General features: G+C 43.0%; 2 protein-coding genes across 10 annotated transcripts in view; one reads left to right on the forward strand and one right to left on the reverse strand.

Annotated features, from left to right (window-relative positions):
• Positions 1-21,391, forward strand: part of FARP1 (FERM, ARH/RhoGEF and pleckstrin domain protein 1) — a 303,757-nt gene that overhangs the window by 22,646 nt on the left and 259,720 nt on the right. The window lies entirely within an intron of this gene.
• On the reverse strand, positions 2,526-20,366 carry RNF113B (ring finger protein 113B). Its single transcript, XM_074021304.1, has one exon. It carries the CDS (start codon positions 11,603-11,605, stop codon positions 10,589-10,591), a length of 1,017 nt encoding a protein of 338 aa, XP_073877405.1. The 5' UTR covers positions 11,606-20,366; the 3' UTR covers positions 2,526-10,588.

Consider the following 21,391-nt stretch of genomic DNA (forward strand, 5'->3'; position numbering starts at 1 on the left):
GTAATTCTTTCGCATTAAAACAAACCTGGTAAGGCCTTAATATGATAATCTCTCATCATTTAAAAAAAAAAAATTCCAGAAGTTTTTTTTTTTTTTTTTAAATTGAGACAGAGTCTCGCTCTATCACTCAGGCTGGAGTGCAGTGGCGCGATCTCGGGTCACTGAAACCTCTGCTTCCCAGGTTCAAGCAATTCTTCTGCCTCAGCCTCCAGAGTAGTTGGGATTACAGGCACACACCACCACGCCTGGCTAATTTTTTTGTATTTTTAATAGAGATGGGGTTTTGCCATGTTGGCCAGGCTCGTCTTGAACTCCTGATCTCAGGTGATCCGCCTGCTTTGGCCTCCCAAAGTGCTGGGATTACAGGCGTGAGCCACTGCGCCCAGCCCAGAAGTCTTTTATGCATAGACATTTAGCACGAATAGCAGCATACCCTAAATATGGTGTTGTGCTTGTTCTCTTCAGTTTAATACACTCCAAAGATGGTTTCATATTAGTACATACAGATTGGCCTCATTCTTTTTATCAGCATATAAACAGAGGGGTACCATTAAATAATCTGTAAAAATTTTCCCTATCGATAGACATCTAGGTTGTTCTGAATATTTTGCTGGTCTAAACGATGCTGCACTGAAGATTGTTGATACCTGAAATATAAAATCCTAGGAGTAGGATCAGTGGTCAAAGGCTGTATTTGTGTTTAATATACATAGATATTGCCATATTGTCCTCCACAGCTTATAACCATTCATTTGTTTTATGAACTTGCATATGGTGCTTACTTTGTGCTAGAAACTATATCAAATGTTTTACAAATATTGTTTAATCCCCAAAACTACCTGTAGGGGAGAGGTATTATCATTATCACAGTTTTGCTGATGAGGAAACCGAGGCAGGAGAGATGAAGTAACTTGCCCAAGGCTCACTTCCAGTAAAGCAGAGCAGAGATTTGAACCCATGCAGTCTGGATCTGTTGATGGCTCTTAATCACTGTGTTTAGGCCATTTCTCCCCAACCCGAAACCCACAGTGATGGCAAATATTTTCACCTGTCCTAATCTGATCAGCGAGATGCCAGTTTTTCTTTTCTTTCTTTCTTTCTTTCTTTTTTTTTTTTTTTGAGACAGGGTCTCGCTCTGTCACTCTGGCTGAAGTACAGTGTCATGATCATGGTTCACTGCAGCCTTGACTTCCCTGCACTTAAGGGATCGACCCACTTCAGCCTCCTAAGAAGCTGAGACTACAGGCATGCACTACCACGCCTGGCTAATTTTTTTGTATTTTTAGTAGAAATTGGGTTTTGCCATGTTGCCCAGGCTGATCTTGAACTTCTGGACTCAGGCAGTTTGCCTGCCTCGGACTCCCAAAGTTCTGGGATTACAGGCATGTGCCACCACACCCGGCCCAGTTTTTCTTAATTGTCATTTTGCACTTTTCTTACTACTCGTTGTAGTTGAATACATTTTCAAATGTTGACAACTTGACAAGCCATTTGTATTTTCTTGACCATCCTTCTACTCCCTGTTCCTGTCCCTTGCCCAATTTTCCATGAAGTTGCAAATATTTTTTTTACTGATTTATAGGACTTCCTTCCTTTATATGTGGAGAATTCTTATTGATTTATAGGCGTTCCTTTGTATATGGAGAAAATCAGCCCTTTATAATATGTAATTCAAGTAGTTTTTCCTAGTTTGTTTTTGGCTTTGCACTTTTTTAGTTTTTTCCCCTTATGGCATGTAGCATTTAGGTCATGCTTAGAGAGATCTGCAATTTGAGAACAGTTTTACTTTTTTTTTTTTTGGAAACAGAGTCTCACTCTCTCACTCTGTCACCCAGGCTGGAGTGCAGTGGTGTGATCTCAGCTCACTGCAGCTTCCGCCTCCCTGGTTCAAGTGATTCTCCTGCCTCAGCCTCCCTTGTAGCTGAGATTATAGGTGTCCACCACCATGCCCAGCTAATTTTTGTATTTTTAGCAGAGCTAGGGTTTCACTATGTTGGCCAGGCTGGTCTCAAACTTCTGACCTCAAGTGAGCTGCCAGCCTCAGCCTCCCAAAGTGCTAAAATTACAAGCATGAGCCACCGCGCCTGGCTGCAGTTTTAAAAAATCTTTTATTGTCTTCTAGAACTTTATGGTTCATTAAAAAAAATCTACATTTACTCAAGTAATATTGGGATCTAATTTTATTTTTTCTAATAATAATTAGTAGTAATGATGCACAGCTATACAAGAATAAAGAGCCTTCCAGTAGATTAGATTTGGTGCCATGCTGGCCAAGCGCGGTGGCTCATGCCTATAATCCCAGCACTTTGGGAGGCTGAGGAAGGTGGATCACGAGGTTAGGAGATCGAGACCATCCTGGCTAACATGGTGAAACCCATCTCTACTAAAAATACAAAAAACTAGCTGGGTGAGGTGGCAGACGTCTGTAGTCCTAGCTACTTGGGAGGCTGAGGCGGGAGAATGGTGTGAACCTGGGAGACGGAGCTTACAGTGAGCCAAGATTGCAACACTGCACTCCAGCCTGGGTGACAGAGTGAGACCCCGTCTCAAAAAAAAAAAAAAAAAAAAAAAAAAAGAAAGATTTGGTGCCATGCTGTTGTAATTGACCTTGCTATGACTATTCACAGCTGAATTGCGTCATGAGCTTTGTGGCTCATGTATATACCATAACTAATTTTCCTTTGTCGCCTAGTTTTGTTTTCCGAGGAGTTAATAGTTATCTTGCTTTTCCTTTGCTTCATTTTCCACTTACTTATCTAATTGATTCTGAAACTCTCACCTGTTGCCTAAATCGCCTTTTAGTCTCTTCAGATTAATCGGATCATTAGATATCCTGTTTCATCCTTGAGAGACCCTTGTCCAGAAGTCTTCAGCCTGGGCCAGGTTTCTCACTGGCCTGATCAGTCCAGTGAGATCTCCCCCACTGTAATCTGGGGGGGTGGTGGTCTCCCTTTCCTCTATCACGTTATGTAGGATCTCTGTCCTGGACAGCTTCAGGGATCTCCCCATGACCCTAGTCATCCCCTTTGCTTCTCTTTCTTGAAATCTGTTTCCTGGAGCTTGTCTTCTGATTTCTCTCTCTCTCTTTCTCTCTCTGTGTGTTTGTGTTCCCTTCATTCTGGTGGAGCCCTTCCCAAAGTGTGTGGAGTGATAAATGCTTTGAGACCTTGTGGATTTGCTAGAAGATCAGAAAACAGGATCTTAAGCTGACAGGCTGTTTAAGAAGTAGTTGAAATGTTCAGGTGTCCTATACTTCCTGCTGTGGGCAGGGGGGATCAGCTCTCAACCCCTACTGCACTCACCCAATGTGGTTCGCAGTACAGTCTTCGTTTAACTCAGTGTTGGTGTGTATGTCATTATGACTGTGTGGACGTGTTCACTGCCAAGCCAGATAATGCACTCTGATAGTTTTCTTCAAAAACTGTGTTTTTGTTGTTGTTGTTGAGATAATTCATTTTTTAAAATTTGATTTTTCTACGTATCCAATGCTAATAACTTGAACCGACCTATCAGTTTTCTCTCAGCTAATTTGTACTGATCTCTAAGCCATATATAGCCATTCAGTTCCCCCATCACCCTTTTTCCTGGTGCTTCACCTTCTGTAGCACCCCTATCCTTCAGCTTCTATCTGAAAGGGTTGTACTCTAGGCCTAGTTCACAACCATCATTTAGGGCCTTGCCTTTACTCTTCTCCTTTCTTGGACACGCTCTTTTCTGGATACCGTATCATCTCATTTCATGACTTACTGCATTGTTTTGGTAGAACACATACACCAGTAGCTTTCTCAGAAAGGTACAAGGAGCTACATTTCTTTTGAATCTTTAACATGTAAAAATATCTTTGCTGGGTGCAGTGGTGCATGCTTGTAATTCCAGCTACTTGGAAGGCTGAGGTGGGAGGATTGCTTGAGGCCAGGAGTTCAAGACCAGCCTGGGAAACATGGCAAGACCTTGTCTCTTCTCTTGAAAGAACAACAACAAATAACAAAAAAATTTAAGGCATGCTTAGATTTCCTTGATAATTTTACTACATACAGAATTAAAAATGGAAATTGCTGTCCTTGAAATTTTGAAGATACTGCTCTGTTGTCTTCTAACATACTTTGTGTTTGATTTAATTTTTTCTTGTTCTCTCTGGAACATTTTAGAATCTTAAGAAGATTTAAAAGTGTCACAACTTCTGTCATGTATCTCCGTGTAGATCCTTTTAAAATTATTTATGCTGGGCATTTTGCTTTCTCCATTTAGTCTGGAAACCGTCGTCCATCAGTCTGAGATATTTCCTAAGTTAAAAAAAAATTATTTAAAAAAAAACTTCCTATTATTTATTAGGGCTTTAGGAAGATTCTCTACTTTCCTACCTTTAAAATTTTCCATCTAGTTACGTTTTGCTTTACTTTCTATGAGATCTCTTCAAATTAATCTTTAACAATAGAAATACAACTTTCAATTATCCATATTGTCAGTTTTGGGGAACTGTTGACCTTTCTTCATAGCATCTCTTCTTGTATTGTAGAAGAGATTCTTATTCTCTCGGGGAATAGTCTAGATTTTAAAACATTTTCTTCTGCTCCCTAGAATGTCTGCATTTTTTTTTTTTTTTTTGAGACAGAGTCTTACTCTGTCACCCAGGCTGGAGTGCAGTGGCGTGATCTTGGATCATTGCAACCTCCGCCTCCTATGTTCAAGCAATCCTCCCACCTCCCCTCCCAAGCAGCTAGAATTACAGGCACGCACCACCATGCCTGGCTAATTTTTGTTTGTTTGTTTGTTTTTTGAGACAGAGTCTCGCTCTGTCACTCAGGCTGGAGTGCAATGGCGCGATCTTGGCTCACTGTGGCCTCCGCCTCCTGGGTTCAAGCAGTTCTCCTGCCTCCACCTCTCGAGTAGCTGGGACTACAAGTGTGTGCCACCATGCCCGGCTAATTTGTTGTATTTTTAGCAGAGATGGGGTTTCGCCGTGTTAGCCAGGATAGTCTCCATCTCCTGACCTTGTGATCTGCCGGCCTCAGCCTCCCAAAGTGCTGGGATTACAGCCGTAAGCCACCACACCTGGCCTAATTTTTGTATTTTTAGTATAGAGACAGGGTTTTACCGTGTTGGCCAGGCTTGTCTCGAACTCCTGACCTCAAGTGATCTGCCCACCTCAGCCTCCCAAAGTGCTGGAATTACAGGTGTGAGCCACCACACCTGGCCATCTACGTGTTTTTAGAAGGCTTTCTTTCCTTCTCTTTGTTTTGGATCTGACTTTCATTTTGCAGGCTTTCCTTGAATGTTTACTGATCTTTGGCAGATCCAAGGTACTTAAAATCAGGTTGGAATTTTTGTGCCTGTGGATGTGTCAATTGCTGATTTTTCTTTAAAATGATGAAGCAACAACTGGTCTTTTTTGTCAAAGGAAGCCCTCAAATATCAGTATATGTGCTCGTTGAGATGGTCCTGAGAATAATTCCACCAGCCTTGCCTGGGACAAACCTGGATAAGCTATTCTGGAAGCAGGATGAAAGAAGGGGACTGTGGGGGTTCCCTGGTACAGTAAGTAGACTGATTCTTCCTCAGTTCCCAACACCTCGTGCCTCATTTTCAGCCCTGAATTACACATACCCTCTTTGTCATTGTGCCTGGAGTATGTGAGTTTCTAATTTTCCTGGTTCAGTGTCCTTGGGTAATAAACTTTTTTGGGGTTTGGGTAGGTGGGAGAGGGTTCCTGGGTGCAAAGGTCTAGCCTCTTCGTATAGTGACTTGCACCCTCTGTTTCCCACACCCTTCTCCCTCCCATTCAGTGTGAGCCTCCTGGGCTTTGGACTATTTTGTTGGAATTCTCTGAGGATCACTTATGATACAAATCATCACAGACCTCTCTCTTGCTTTCCATCACCCACAAGTCAGTAGAATGTTGTATCTGATCTTGTTCCTGCTGCTATAGTCCTCTTAAAGTATAGTTACTGTCATTTTTATAGGATTTTTGGTGTTGGTGCAGGCATGTGGTTAATCTGCCATGTTCAACTGGAAGTCCATTTTATTTTACCAAGGTATAAAATAAGATGATTTAAAAATTCACTGTAATAGCAGTAATCATACCAGAGCTGCATTGTTAAAAATTATGCAAAATTGTTATTTTCTAAGGGTGCAGATTCAGTCAGATATTCACAGATTAGTCTAATTTATATGACTTGTTTAAAATCCCCCTCCCCATCAATGAGGTAGCCTCTGAACTCGTCTGAGAGTGTGAATGACATTTTTGAATTGACCATTCAGACTTGTGCCCCTGCATGTATCTGCGCATGCGCTGGGTCACATTTCTCTATCTCATTTTCTTCCCTATCACACAGAAAATCACATTCAGCCTGATGTTTGGTTTTAAGTCTAACTGCAGATGTTGTGGCGCTCTGGGGGTGTCTTCCAGCCTCACATCAGTGCAGCAGTTCTCTTCTGGATGGTAACAAAGAGAAGATGTCACCGGCAATGCAGGGCCATGGAAATCGGCTGTTCTTTTTCTGTGCTCTGCTGTTTGTTGGGCGGGGTGGGAAAAAGGATGAGAATTCTAGTTCTGATTAGCCGTGAATGAGACTTTTCTCCGTGGGAGTCCTGCAGACACCAGGGTGTGGTGACTGATTTCATTTCTGCTGCTTAGGGAGGTCTTGGTGGCTGTCGGCACAGAGTGCTTGGAAGGCAGGAGAAACTGGCAGGACCAGCAAGCCTCTGAAAATAGGGCGTCATGGGGGTTGGCACGGCGACCGGGACTGGTCTCCGGCAGTGCCACTGAGCAGTTATGTGACCAGCTAGGTTTCTGGTCTCCTTGACCCCCTTGGAATTTCCCCATGACCTCATCTCCCCAGGGGTTGTAGCCAAAAGAATGAAAATCACAGAGCTGCCTCTAGCATAGCACCCTTAAAATGCTCAGCTATGAAGCGAACAGTTCCTTAACAGACAGGAGCAGAGAAAAGTTACCTGTTAGCCCTTAACCTGCCCGCTTCCTGGTTTCTTTTAGACCTTGGGCAAGTGTTATAGTTTCCATATTTATTTTTTGGAAGTGAAGAAGCTGGGGAGAGAAGGAAGTGAGTTAATAACCAGCTTTTCCAGAGTGCTGACTTCTGCATTTCTTAGTACAGGATTTTGCCAGGCCCTTGACATTCGTTTAAAGGAAAAAAGAATTCTTTCTCCTTGAACATCTGTGCAAATCAGTGGGAGTGGGAGTCTAGAGCCCGTGGAGAGTGTGAGATAACTTAGCACATTTCTGAAAGCTAGGATGAGAGACAGCAGATCCATGTTATTGTACTGCAATGGCAACAGCCCAATAGCAAAGGCAGACCATTGAAATGTGCCAAGAAGATGCATTTGTAGTGCGGTATAATCACATTTTGAAAAATGTACAGTAGATAAGTGGGGAAATACGCGTTCTGGTTGCTTCATAAATAAAAGTAGTTAAGGATGTCTATCATTCTCATGTTTTTTAGTTCCAGCATTGGATATGTACTTACAAAAAGGCAAACCTAATTCACTGAATCAGTTTGGCATAGAGCTCTTTTCAAATTCAGCATCATTTCAGTGCATTTCAGCTTTATACATAGCTCTCAGCCAGGAAATCTCAGGTTTAATTAGGTCATTTGTTCTTGAGAGTTCTGTCCTTGCAAAACAGGAGAGGAATTTTTATGGGCAGTTGGCACACAGAAAAAGTAAACAACAAAATGTTCCTGTTTTCTTCAATTTTAGGTGGTACTTATGAAAACTCCTTAGATGGAATTTTGTATATTTCAGGATATTAATCAATCTGGGTAAAATGTCTTCAGGTTTTGATTTTCATGTACTCTAGGTTTTTGCCTCTGCCTGGAGTCTTTGGAATCCTAGGGGGTTTGTGACCTTGGAATGCAGGCCTGTGAAGCATTTTCAGGATTTCAGAAGGGCCTAACCAGAAACTCGCAGTCATGGGGAGAGGGACTGGAGCTGCCTCCGTAAGTCCAGCAAATTAATGAAAACATCAAAGCATTGTTTGGTTTTGCCAGATTTTTCTCACGTTGCTCATGTTGATTCAGAAGGACTTACCATTAGGTGTGCCTTCAGTGAACAGAAAAAAGGTCAAGTCAGTTGTTGCTTAACTGCAGCCTGGCTGATGTGTTCTTTTGACAGGAAGGATAGGGGTTGGGGTGTGATGTGGTAGGACCGATCCAGACAGGATAAAGTGCCGGTAACCACGGTGCTAACTTTGAAAGCCAGCTGGCCCCACACTGCTCTTCACTTCCCCAGCAGTGTGCTGTGTAAGGTGGTGTGGTGCTGATGGGAGATTGTCCTCATCCCTGTTCTCTGCTATTTCAGCAAAAGTCTGTGAGGGGTCGCTCCAGCGTTGTGACCTTGGAGTGTGGTGGTGGGAAGGACACAGCTCCCAGGGAACGTGTGCACTCCCTGCGGTCCTGCTTGCTTCTTTCCTTCCAACTCCAGAATGTTTATTTCATACGTTAATATGAAAAATACACAGAGAAAAGACTGGAAGGAAATCGGCCAAAATGCTAGCAGCTTTTGTTTACTCACTCTGTTAGTAAACCAAACTGCCAAATTCAGCAATGCTTACCAATGATCGCCTTTCTGCTTAATTTTGCAAATGATCGATCATGAACGTTATTCTGTCATTTAAAAAATGGAATAAGAACTATATATCTTAGTGCATATTTGGAATGTTTTCAAAAGGTTGGTGACTTGGAGCACTTATTGACAAGGTTCACGAGTGTAGCTGAGTCCATCGTCTATGAGGGGGTCTAAAACACACATGAAGCATTGTAAAGAAACTCAAGTGAGCCTTGCGAGGAAAATGCTGGAGCCAGAGCTTAGAGTTTCTGCTTCGGAGTGCCTGAAAGTTTCATATTTCTTCTTTTATGCAGGTTCCAAATGTTTTTGGAAGGCTTGAAAGTGAATAAAATAGCCCTTTGACAGAACTGACAAAAACGGAGGGACTTAGGGGGAGGGCCCAGTAAGTCATTGTACACAAGCTTTGTGTTGTTAGCTTTGGCAAGGACAATTCTTAGACAAAGCTCTATGTGAAATGCCAGAATTAATGGCTCACTTTTATGGGGCACTTGAACTGTCTGCCTTGTCGACTATCAAGCTGCCATTTTCCCTGCTCGAATTATAATAATCAATATGTTTACAGCACATACTATATGTCAGGCACTGTTCTAAATATGTTAGTTTTTGCTTCAAAACAACCCTGTGAGATAGATACTACTATGTATGAGGAAACTGAGGCACAGAGAAGTAAAGTAACATACCCAAGGTCATGCAGCTGCAAATGGTAGAACCATGACTTGAATCCTATCTCGCTCCTGGATCTGTGCCCTCAACTACTGCTCTGCTTTTGCCTGGAACCTGGCCATGGCGGTGGGTGGGTGGATGGGTGTGGTTCAAGGTCAAAATCAAATGGAAAGTTTTGCTGAAGTTCGCTCTGCAGCAGGTGCTTGGATAGCCGACTGCTAGGTAGCTTGGTTTGACTGACTTTTCACTAACTTTTTATTGAGCTACCTGTTGGCCATTAAAAAACAGGAAGTATATGAGACATGGTTTCAGTCTTCAAGGAATTCACAGCCAAAGTTGAGATATGAGATAGGCTCTCATGAAAATTTACATAATCTGTGTCAGTTCCTTGTGAGGAACCCAGGGTGGATCTGTTGGTATTTGTCTTGGGAGAGGAATATGTTGCCATTTTAAGTGAGAGGATGTTAACATCAGCCAAACAAAATCAACCAAACTTCAGCGTGGATATTCTTCTGTCAACTCCTCTCCTCCTTGGTTCTTAACTGATATACTTTATTTGCTCTTTTGCTAAATCTTGAACCCCATCCCCTCCACTCCCTCCCAGTCTTGGTTCCATCATTCCTTCCTTCTCTGGTATCTCTTAGCTTTTTTGAAAAAAAAAATTAAATTATAGTACAAAACATAAAAGGTACCTTTAACCATTTTAAGTGTTCACTCATATTAACTATATACATATTGATGTGTAACAGAGTTGTATAAAGTTTTCATCTAGCAAAACTCAAACTCTGTACCCATTAAAACGACAGCTCCCCACTCCCGCTCTTTCTAGCCCCTGGCAATCACCATTCGACTCTTTTTATGTGATTTTGACAACTCTAGTTACCTCAGTGAAAAATCATACAGTATATTTGTCTTTTTTGCACTTAGCACAGTGTCGTCTTCAAAGTTCATTCAAGTTGTAGCATGTGATCCTTAAAAGGATCCGTTTAAATCTTTAAAAGGATTTCCTTCCTGTTAAGGCTTAATAGCATTCCATTGTGTGTATGTATCACATTTTGTTTGTCCATTCATCCATCCATGGACACTTGGGTTGTTTACACCTCTTGGCTTTTGCAAGTAATACTGCAGTGAACATGGGAGTGCAAATACCTCTGAGATCCGGATTTCAATTCTTTTAGTTACATACTCAGGCGTGGGATTGCAGGAAGACTGTCATCTCTCTCATCTTATTCAACAGGCTGCTTCTCCCCAGTGTCCAAACAGACTTGAGTCTTTCTCATCTCTTTTTGTTGTTCTTTTAAAAGAACACCACAATTTATTTTTAAATGTGAGAATTATGGGAAACCTAAGCCATGGGAATTGGACCCTCACCTGGGTCTTCTGTGAAATGGGAATTGCTCCCACCTTCCGCAACCCGAAGCTTTTGCAGTTTTGCCATCAGTTCTTTGGCGGGGTTAAAGATGCCACCGGTTGACTGGTCACAGATGTAGCAGCGCGAGGTGGCCCGGAAATGCTCCAGCGCGCAGCTTTCGCAGAAGTAATGCCTGCACTTGGTGACGACTGGGTTTTGGAAGGCCTGGCGACATATAAAACACCTGAATGGTATTTCCTCTTCCTCGCTTTCTACTTCATGGTTTTCATCCTGGCAGATACCGTAGCGACCCTCTTCAAGCTCCCGTTCAATCTCCCACCCGTGTTTGTAATCGGAACGGTCGTGGAGGAATTTGCAGCTGTCCCCGAAGCCGCAGAAACCGGTCTCCTTGTAGTCCTTGCAGATGTCGGGCTGGTAATCCCAGCGCACAGTGGCGCGCAGGTGCCCGGGCGCACGGATGGGGCCCTTCCTCGCCATCCCCGAGAAGGAGTTGCCCATGGACGTGTCCCTGGGCTTCAGGTACCTCGGGTAGCTGTTGATTCCCCGGTAGATCTGGTCGTGCTCCCGGCCCCACAATGCCTCCTGGACCCGCTGGCTGCGTTTGAAGATGGTCTGCGTATGGTGCTCCTTCTCGGTGTCCCGCTCGAAGTCAGCGGTGGCCCCCATGTCCTCCGGCCCCACAGGCTTCGCCGAGCGGGTGGACCTGTACACTATGCCGAGGCTCTCAGGCGCTGCCTCCTCGCCCCTCCGGTCGCCGTGAGCCGCCGCCTTCTGACAGCTGTGGAGGCCCCGGGGCCTCGGTGCCACCCGCGGGGGCCGAGCCACTGCGTCGCCGTCGTCCCCGCTGCCGCTGCTATCTCCATGCTCGGAGTCGCAGGCCGGGCGCTTTCTGAGGCCTGCAGCCCCTTTCCGCCCAGGCTTTTTGAAGAGGAAGGTGCATACCTGGTCTGCCTGGTCGGCCGTCCTTCCTGGAGAAGGTGGTGCTGCCATGTTTGAGTCTCAGGCTCCAAACGGCCGTGGCGTGCGTCGCCCTTGCGTCGCCCTTGCGTCACCCTTGTGTCACTGCACGTGGGGCGTGGGCCCTCCCAGTCCTGAAAAGCAAAAGCAAGTAAAAGAAAAGCTTCTCCTAGGCAAGTCGCGGTGGCTCACGCCTGTAATCCCAGCACTTTGGGAGGCTGAGGTGGGAGAGTCACCCGAGGTCAGCAGTTCAAGACCAGCCTGGCCAAGGTGGCGTCCTTACTAAAAATATAAAAATTACCTGGGTGTGGTGGTGGGCACCTGAAGTCCCAGCTACTTGGGAGGCTGAGGCAGGAGAATCACTTGAACCCAGGAGGCAGAGTTTACAGTGAGCCAGGACCACGCCACTGTACTCCAGCCTAGCCTAGGTGACAGAGCGAGACCCAGTCTCAAAAAAAAAAAAAAAAAAAAAAAGCCTGCATCTGCCCTGTTTCCCTCCCTTGATCTGTCTCCTGGCCCTCAGATGGATTCCTTGAGAGAGTCATCTTCACTTGCTCCTCAGCTCCCTCGGTGCACACTCATTTCTCGACAGATTCCTGAAAGGCCACGGGTGGAATCAATCCAGACCATAGCGAACCCGTGGTGCTCATCCTAAAACACAGGCGCTTGAAATGTGTATTTAAAAGCAACATGCGCAGTGCAGAAAACAAAAACAAAAAGATACAAGCAAAAAGTAAGACGCCTATAATGCCTCCCCTCAAAGATAACCACGTCAACACTTTCGTGTGTCTTCTTTTCATCTAGCCTTTATTAAAAGACTGTCATATCACGCTGCACTTGTGGTTGCGTAGCCGGCTTCATTTTGAAATAAAAGTAACACATGTAAACATTTAAAAAAATATCATCAAGCACTTATTGTACTGGAAATCGGCTGTCCCCTGCCTGGCCCCTCTACACGCCAATTCCTCGTACCTAAGATAATCATTTTCAATTTCTTTTTTTTTTTTTGAGAAAGTCTCGCTCTGTCGCCCAGGCTGGAATGTAGTTACACGATCTCGGCTCAGTGCAACCTCTGCCTTCCAGGTTCAAGCAATTCTCCTGCCTCAGCCTGCTGAGTAGCTGGGATTACAGGCGTGTGCCACCACACCCAGCTAACTTTTCTGTTTTTAGTAGCGACAGGGTTTCACCATGTTGACCAGGCTGGTCTGGAACTCCTGATCTCAGGTGATCCGTCCACCTCAGCCTCCCAAATTGTTGGTATCACAGGCGTGAGTCACTGCAGCCGGCCTTCAAATATTTTCAACCCTTTTTTTCTTGAGTTTATATCAAGTTGTGAAATAATTCATTTATATAATGTAAATGGATTCCAGTTCTTATTTAGTCAGTGCATGCCATAAAGTGTTACATGCAATTTCTTTTTCTAATTTAGGTTCTATCTCTTTACTTACTAGAATGGAAGATGAGATTCAGCTCCCTTGTAGTGCCCCCAAAACACTGGCTACTGTGGGTTGAGAGAGAAGTTGTGTGGGTCTCCCTTCCTAGACACCAAGGCATCCTCAGTTGGAGGAAATGTGATGAATAAGCTTACAGTGTAAAGAATAATTCGTCATTTGTCAGTTTCCTCTTGGGATAGTAATTCTAGATTTTTCTTCAACTGTTAGATCCCATCTTTCATGTTGGAAGCTTGTCTAAAATACTTGGTTATCTCCAGCTGTTTATACTTAAGAGTGAGGTGCCTAAAAGCTGGCTGGAATGCACTGGTATTGTCAGACTTATACACCGGACTGTCCTTTGTGTGATTCAGTTGGAAACCGTCTTTTTTCTTGGGGACCCCTAGATGTTGGTGTCCGTATTAGTCTGTTTTCACGCTGCTGATAAAGACACACCTGAGACTGGGCAGTTTACAAAAGAAAGAGGTTTAATGGACTTACATTTCCATGTGACAGGGGAGGCCTCATAATCCATGGCGGAAGGTGAAAAGCACGTCTCCCATGGGGGCAGGCAAGACAAGAGAATGAGAACCAAGGGAAAGGGGTTTCCCCTTATAAAACCTTCCGATCTCATGGGATTTATTCACTACCACAGGAACAGTATGGGGGAAACTGCCCCCATGATTCAATTATCTCTGATAATTGGGTCCCTCCCACAACACAAGAGAATTATGGGAGCTACCATTCAAGATGAGATTTGGGTGGGGACACAGCTAAACCATATCAGTGTCCATAGGTCTTTTCTGCTGGGTTCTGAGTTTCTACAGAGAAGACTTATCTCACATTCCACTGTGGGGTGTGATCTTTGCTGCCAGAATTCTATGATAAGAGCTGTAGAAGTGGGCTGGGAAGGGAAGGCCTTATAATTTGGGGTATAAACTTTGACGTAATCCCTCATTTTCAGTACAGCATCTGATTCCCACCTTTGGTTGTTCCCGGGCCCTTTAAGCATAGGTCCTCTCGGATTCAGCCTCCACAGAAGAGATATCTCCTGCTTCTGCCAGGCTGGGGAAAGGGTAGGTGCCTGGCTGCATGTGGTGGGAGATTGTGTTAGTTTTGCATTGCTATAAAGGAATGCCCGAGGCTAGGTAATTTATAAAGAAAAGAGGATTAATTGACTTATAGTTCTATAAGCTGTACAAGCAGCATGGCATTGGTATCTGCTTCTGGTTGATGGCCTCAGTAAGCTTCCAGTTGATCATAGTGGAAGGCAAAGAGGGAGCAGACTGTGTCACATGGCAAGAGTGGGAATGAGAGTGGGGAGGGGCCACACACTTCTAAACAACCAGATCGTGAACTCAGAACAAGATCTCACTTATCACCCAGGGAATGGTGCTAAAGCACTCATGAGGGATCCACCCCCATGATCCAGTCACCTCCCACTAGGCCCCACCTCCAACACTAATCACATTTCAGCATGAGATTTGGAGGGAGCAAACATCCAAACCATATCAGAAATTTTTCACATTCTCAGCCAGTCTTCTTGTGTGGAGCCATATCTGTTTCCAGTGGTATGTGATTCTTGCTGTTCCTGGGATTTGTCTTGAAATTGGCGTGCTGCTGCTTGTCATCTCCCTCTGCAGCCTTCAGTTTCAGCCTTCTTCCAAGTTAGTTGATATTTTTCAGTTCACTGTCTTTCTTCTAAAATATTGTTGATGTTCTTGTTTTCTCTGGTGTCTCTTTCTTCTGGCTCCTTTGGTGGGAATCTGCCTTTGTAAAGTAATGTTTATCATTTTAGTGGGATTTTGGGAGGGAATAGGGCTGAATGCCTGAGTGCAGTCCGCTGTGTTGAATGAGGAATGTTAGTGAGCTGTCTTCACTTGATAAGTATTTTCCCCTGTTCCTTAGTATTTCTCCATAATGTGCATTTTAATACCTGCATAATGATCAGTTGTATGATTCTATCATGCATTATTGTCCTAATACTCTGTTGTTAGATTATGTGTTCCCTCATTTATATACCTTTCCCTGTCTTTACATTTGTTTTCTTAGGTTTGATTCCTACAGAATTAGAGTTTAAGCATTTTCAACTTTCTTCTTTTTTTTTTTTTTAAGACAGAATTTCGCTCTTACTGCTTTCTGAAAGAGTTGTATTGTATGTACATTCACCAGACATGCGTGAGTATGGCCATTTCATTGCAGATAGCACTTCTCCCTGCTGGTTTAGGACCACATGTACCTACTAAGTGAAGGAAAAAATTGGGATGAACCAAATGAACTTCAATAATTCTGTCAGCTCACATGTTATGAAGCTTGACTGTCTGAGGTCACATCCTGGCTCTGTGACCTAGAGCAAATGACTTAACTACCCTGGATTTCAGTTTTATCCCCTGTGAAGTGGGGAATAAAAGGAAAAATAATAAGTGAATAGACTTAGGTTTAGATTTTTGCCTGGCTGGCAGCAATGAAGAAGAGCAAAAGCAATAAAGTCAATTTCTTAGGTAGTAATGATAAGATTGTTCTTTATCATTAAAAAGTGACTTGTTTGGGAAGAAGTGATACATTTTTATTACAAAAAAAAAATACAAAAAAGTAAAAAGAAGAAATGAAAAACCTCACCCTAAATCTTACCGTTTAGAAATAATATTAATTAATTAATTAATTAATTTTTTTGAGAGAGAGTCTCACTGTCACCCAGGCTGGAGTGTAGTGGCGCAATCACAGCTCATTGTAACCTCAAACTCCTAGGCTCAAGCGATCCTCCTGCCTCAGCCTCCCAAAGTGCTGGGATTATAGGCATAAGCCACTGTGCCCGGCCAATGATGTTGGTAACATTTTGCGAGCCCTGTCTAGAACTTGCCATGGGCATGGGATCTTATCATACATGGTATTTAATACTTAAAGGTATAAAATAAAAGACTTTAATTAAAGCAAAGGAAAAGAAACTAAAGCAAGATAGAAATGCTGACTTCATTGCAAGAGAGAGTAGCGCTATCTTTTAAAAACTAAATTTATGACAGAAGATGATAAATACTGAAATTAGAATAATTTCTCATAAACTATGAGTTTATGAGACACTCTCCTTTGAAAGCTAGAAAAAAAAATTAGAACTGACCTATGCTGTCCCTCTTTCCCAAGCTCCAAAATTTTATCAGTTAATTATGAATTTTACAATGTGAAGGATTGTAACATTTCTATTCTAGTCTAATAATGCCACAATTCCCATAGGTCTTTGACTTAGTTCTCTTTTAGCATAGATTCAGAACTTATTGCTAGTCTTTTTACTGTGTTTTTACCATGCCTCAGTTTAAAATTTTGACTTGTTGGTTGGTTCATTGTTTTATTTATTTAATCGATTTTATTTTTTAAGACAGGATCTTGCTTTGTCACCCAGGCTGGAGTGCAGTGTTGCCATCATGGCTCACTGCTGCCTCACTCTCCTGGACTCAAGTGATCCTCCTATCTCAGCCTCCTGAATAGCTGGGACTTACAGGTGCATACCACCACACCTGGCTGATTTTTGTATTTTTTGTAGAGATGGAGTCTTCCCATATTGCCCAGGCTGGTCTCAAACTCCTGGGCTCTAGTGAGCTACTGGCCTTGGCCTTCCAAAGTGCTGGGATTACAAGGGTAAACCCAGAGTGGTCGCACCTAGCCACATTGTTTTATTTAGAGAAGCCCTGGTAGGTACTGTGTTCCTTGAGGTCTTACACTTAAGGATAGCTGTTCCTTGCTTTTATATTTGAAGGACAATTTGGCCGAGTACCAAGGTCTTGAGCCCCACGTTCTTGCCCTCAGAATTTCTTAGACATTGCTCCCTTTCTTTTTTAGCACTGGATATTTCTGGAAGAGAAAGCTGAGGCTGGGTTAATGTTTCTTTCTTTTGCACATGACTAGCTTTTTCCATTGGATGTGCCCGTGAGGTTCTCTTATTCTTTTTGAAGTTTAGAGTTTTACCAGCATTGCGTGGTCATTGGCTGTTCTATGTCACTTTCTTGGTACGTCCTATACTATAATATCTGTTGATTCAAGTCTGTCTTTGTATCAGTAAAATTTTAAGATCCTTTAATATTTTTGCATATATTTTGAATGGTGCTCACTTTTTGGGAACCACAGTTGTTAGGTTTTATCTCCTTTGTCTTCTAAATCTAGCATCTATTCTTATTATCATTTGTGTGTCTTTGTTCCTTTTTAGTAATTTTGAGTGATTTCCTTATTTGCTCTCTGCTTCTGTTTACAAGAGCTTACACTATGTTTTATTGTAGTTGTGTGGCTTCCATTCTGGATTTTTTTTCTAGTCCATTTATTTCTTCAGCTCTATCAGTCCATTTAAAATCTCCTAGATTGATGATAGTTAGTTCTTTGGAACTTCCTATCTAGTCTCTGAACCCCCCATTTTTAGAAGGACCATTTTATCTTTGATATTTTTGAGACAATGGAGGACTATTTTTTCTGAGCTCTTAGTCTGTTACCTTTGTTTTTCAGGCCCAGCTTCCTGGCCATGGGACCTGTGCATCCACATAAGGGTCCACGCTTGGACAAATGCTCCCCTGTCATTGTCTTGAAATTGTTAATAATTTCTGAACAGCGGGCACTGCATTTTCGTTATGCAGCAGCTTCTGTTGATTATTTTTACAAATGCACCTTATTATCTGCCTTTGCCTGCGTTCTTATTCTGTGGTCACTCATCTTTGAATGAGGCTGAGCTGTCTGCTGCAAAAACTGGCGTGGGGTATGTTGAGGACTGAAAGGCAGGGGTGGGGAGTGTTGTGAAACCTGCTCACACTCTCTGCCTCCACTGTCCTTCGAACAATTGTGTTATTTCTTTTACCTTGAGAATAATCCTTCTTCAGTTTTTGACTTTTAGGAGGCTTGTGTGTCTCACAGCCAGTCCCCATAGGGCCCCTGCTTTGTGAGCCTAGACTTGGCATATGGTGGGCGTGGCGGTTATTCTCCCAGGCCCTTTCTTCATCCTCACTTTCCTTGTTAATCCAGGCCAGGTCATAGGTATTAAAAATGACATCCACATGGTTTCTCCTTCAGTTCCACTTCCCAGTCAGATTTTAACTTTTAAAATACTTGAGACAGGAAAGCAGTGTCAGACCCAAAGAGCCAGTAAGCAATTTTTTTTTTTTGAGACAGAGTTTCACTCTTGTTGCCCAGGCTGGAATGTGGTGGCGAGATCTCGGCTCACTGCAACCTCTGCCTCCTGGGTTCAAGCGATTCTTCTGCCTCAGCCTCCCAAGAAGCTGGGATTACAGGCGCCTGCCACCCTACCCAGCTAATTTTTATATTTTTAATAGAGACGGGGTTTCACCATGTTGGCCAGGCTGGTTTCACACTCCTGACCTCAGGTGATCCACCCACCTCGGCCTCCCAAAGTGCTGGGATTACAGGCATGAGCCACTGCACCTGGCCACCAGCAAGCATTTTAATGAGTCATTTTTAAGTTCTGTGTTAATAAGGGTGTAGGAGGTTATTTGATTTTTGGAGAATTGTTCATACTATATTAATATGTAAAGGTGCTTTATAAAACAGTATGTGGAGTGTGATTCGCCTATTGTTGCTTCTTAAGGAAGTACGACTCTACATTACAAAATATTTGGAAGGAAAAAATACCAAAATGTGATTGCCTGGATTCCTAACGTCCATCCTGCTTCCGCCTTTGGTGATGGCGTGTAGCAGTGGCCAACTCCACAGCCTTTACGTTTTCTCGGTGATCCTGTGCTCTAAGAATTTGGGAGGGACTTGTTTTTAAAAAGATTGTTTCTAGTACTGTGTCTGCTCTCTTTTGTGGATTAAAATAAATTCATTCTGATGTTTTGGCAAATACTTCCAAGTGTATTTTAAAATACATAATTTTATTGACAAGATACTTTGAATAGGGAAGAACCAGTTTCACGACCAGCTGTCTTGAAAAACAAAAACAAAACTCTTAATTCATAGAATTTGCCAGTTTCCATGGCGTATATATTTCCACCATGGCCAATTGCAGGCTGCCAACATGACACACCATTGCACGCAGAATTAGGAAGAAGTGTGCAGTAGCACATTCCTATGTAGTATGGTTACCATCCAGATGCAGCAGACAAAACCTCACAATCACAGATAGATAAAAGTAAAATGTAAAATAATTAGGAAGTGATTTTTGAGTATTCATTACTTCTGTAAAATTTATGCTTAATAAATATTGATATAATTTATTTTAATCCATGTCTTTATTTAACAACTGACTGGTAAAAATTCCTGAAAATTTAACAGAGGGTCCCCATGAGTTGATACAAAAGCAGTATACCACTGGAAAGAGCGCTTGAAGTTTTCAAAAGGGCTTAACAGGGCAAGTCAAGAAAGTGAAGCGTGCAGGCGTTGGGATTGGTAAGATAAAGCTCTCTGTGGTTGCTTCAGGTGTCGTTTTGCCCTAGATCTTTATTTTGGGGGGGCTTGCTTTTCTGTTTAAGGTTCCTTGTGATCAGAACACCCATAGAAGACTTGGGGAGATAAGCAAGTGCTCTGCTCTTCAGTATGTATTTTTCTTGGCATTTGAAATGAGATGATACCTTTCTTGATACCATTCCTGGGAAGCAGCATAGGTTCCTTTAGAAACCTTTTAATATATCCCAGGTGACTTTGATTCTGACAATTATTCAGTCTTTTTTTTTTTTTTTTTTTTTTGGCCATGGTGGTAAAATATGCATAAAATTTACTGGATTTGTTTGTTTGTTTTTTGAGACGGAGTCTCGCTCTGTCACCCAGGCTGGAATGCAGTGGCACGATCTCAGTGCACTGCAACCTCCGCCTCCTGGGTTCAAGCAGTTTTCCTGCCTCAACCTCCCAAGTAGCTGGGATTACAGGTGTGCGCCACCATGCCCAGCTAATTTTTGTAATTTTAGTAGAGACGGGGTTTTTCCATGTTGGCTAGGCCGGTCTCGAACTCCTGACCTCAGGTGATCTGCCTGCCTTGACCTCCCAAAGTGCTGAGATTACAGGCGTGAGCCACTGTGCCTGGCCACATTTACTGTTTTGATCATTTTCAAGCATGCAGCACAGTGGTATTGAGTGCGCTTACATTATTGTGCAACCATCACCGTCATCTATCTCCAGAACATTTTCTTTTTCTTTCTTTTGAAACGGAGTTTCGCTCTAGTTGTCCAGGCTGGAGTGCAATGGCGCGATTTCGGCTCACTGCAACCTCTGCCTCCTGGGTTCAACCGATTCTTCTGCCTCAGCCTCCTGAGTAGCTGGGATTACAGGCATGTGCCACCAAGCCCAGCTAATTTTTTGTATTTTTAGTAAAGAAGGGGTTTCTCCATGTTGATCAGACTGATCTCAAACTCCCAATCTCAGTTAATCCACCTGCCTTGGCCTCCCAAAGTGCTGGGATTACAGGCGTGAGCCACCACGCCTGGCCCTCCAGAACATTTTCCATCTTTCTCCCTCTCTGCCCTGCCCCTGGTAACTCTTCTACTTCCTGTCTGTCTGAATTTCCCTGTTCTAGATATCTCATGTAAGGAGCATCACACAGTAGTCATCCTTTTGTGCAGTCACAATTTCACTTAGCATCATCTCTTCATGCTTCATGTTGTAGCATGTGTCAGAATTTCCTTCTTTTTAAAGGCTGCTTAATAATCCATCGTATGCATATCCCACGTTTTGTTTATCCATCTATTTGGTGCTTCTAAGTTTTGGCTATTGTGAATAAAGATGTTATGGACCAGGCATGGTGGCTCACACCTATAATCCCAGCACTTTGGGAGGTCAAGGTGGGCATGTCAGTTGAGGTCAGGAATTCAAGACCAGCTTGGCCAATGTGGTGAAACTTCATCTCTACTAAAAGTACAAAAATTAGCTGGGTGTGGTGGCGTGTACCTATAATCCCAGCTACTCAGGAGGCCAAGGCACAAGAATCACTTGAACCCAGGAGGTAGAGGTTGCAGTGAGCCAAGGTCACACCATTGCACTCCAGCCTGGGACATAGAGCAAGACTCAGTCTCAAAAAAAAAAAAAAAAAAGGCATTAACATGCACATACAGATATATCTGTTCAAATCCCTCCTTCCATTTCTTTTGAGTTTATACCCAGAAGTGGAATCGCTGGATTCTATGGCAATTCTAGATTTAAGTTTTTGAGGAATTGCCATTCCATTTTCTACAGCTCATTCATTATTTTTTGACCTGGAAGCGAATGTGTCTTTCCAAAATTATTGCACTGACTTGTATCCCTTCCCTTGCAGGTAGAATGTCTTTCTGTGAGCCTCCTCTTTGGTGATGGTGTTCTTTCAACATATCTCATATTTGAATGTTTACATTGCAATGTGATACCCAATTAAGAGTGGAGATACTGTCACATAAGGCATCGTATGATAAGTGACAGAAGAGAAACACAAGATGCT

This window comes from Macaca fascicularis, chromosome 17 (assembly GCF_037993035.2).
Source record: "Macaca fascicularis isolate 582-1 chromosome 17, T2T-MFA8v1.1".
NCBI lineage: Eukaryota > Metazoa > Chordata > Mammalia > Primates > Cercopithecidae > Macaca > Macaca fascicularis.

Bases quoted from the DNA above. Each gene is read 5' to 3' on its own strand.
- RNF113B (XM_074021304.1), bottom strand. From the start codon at position 11,605: ATGGCAGCACCACCTTCTCCAGGAAGGACGGCCGACCAGGCAGACCAG.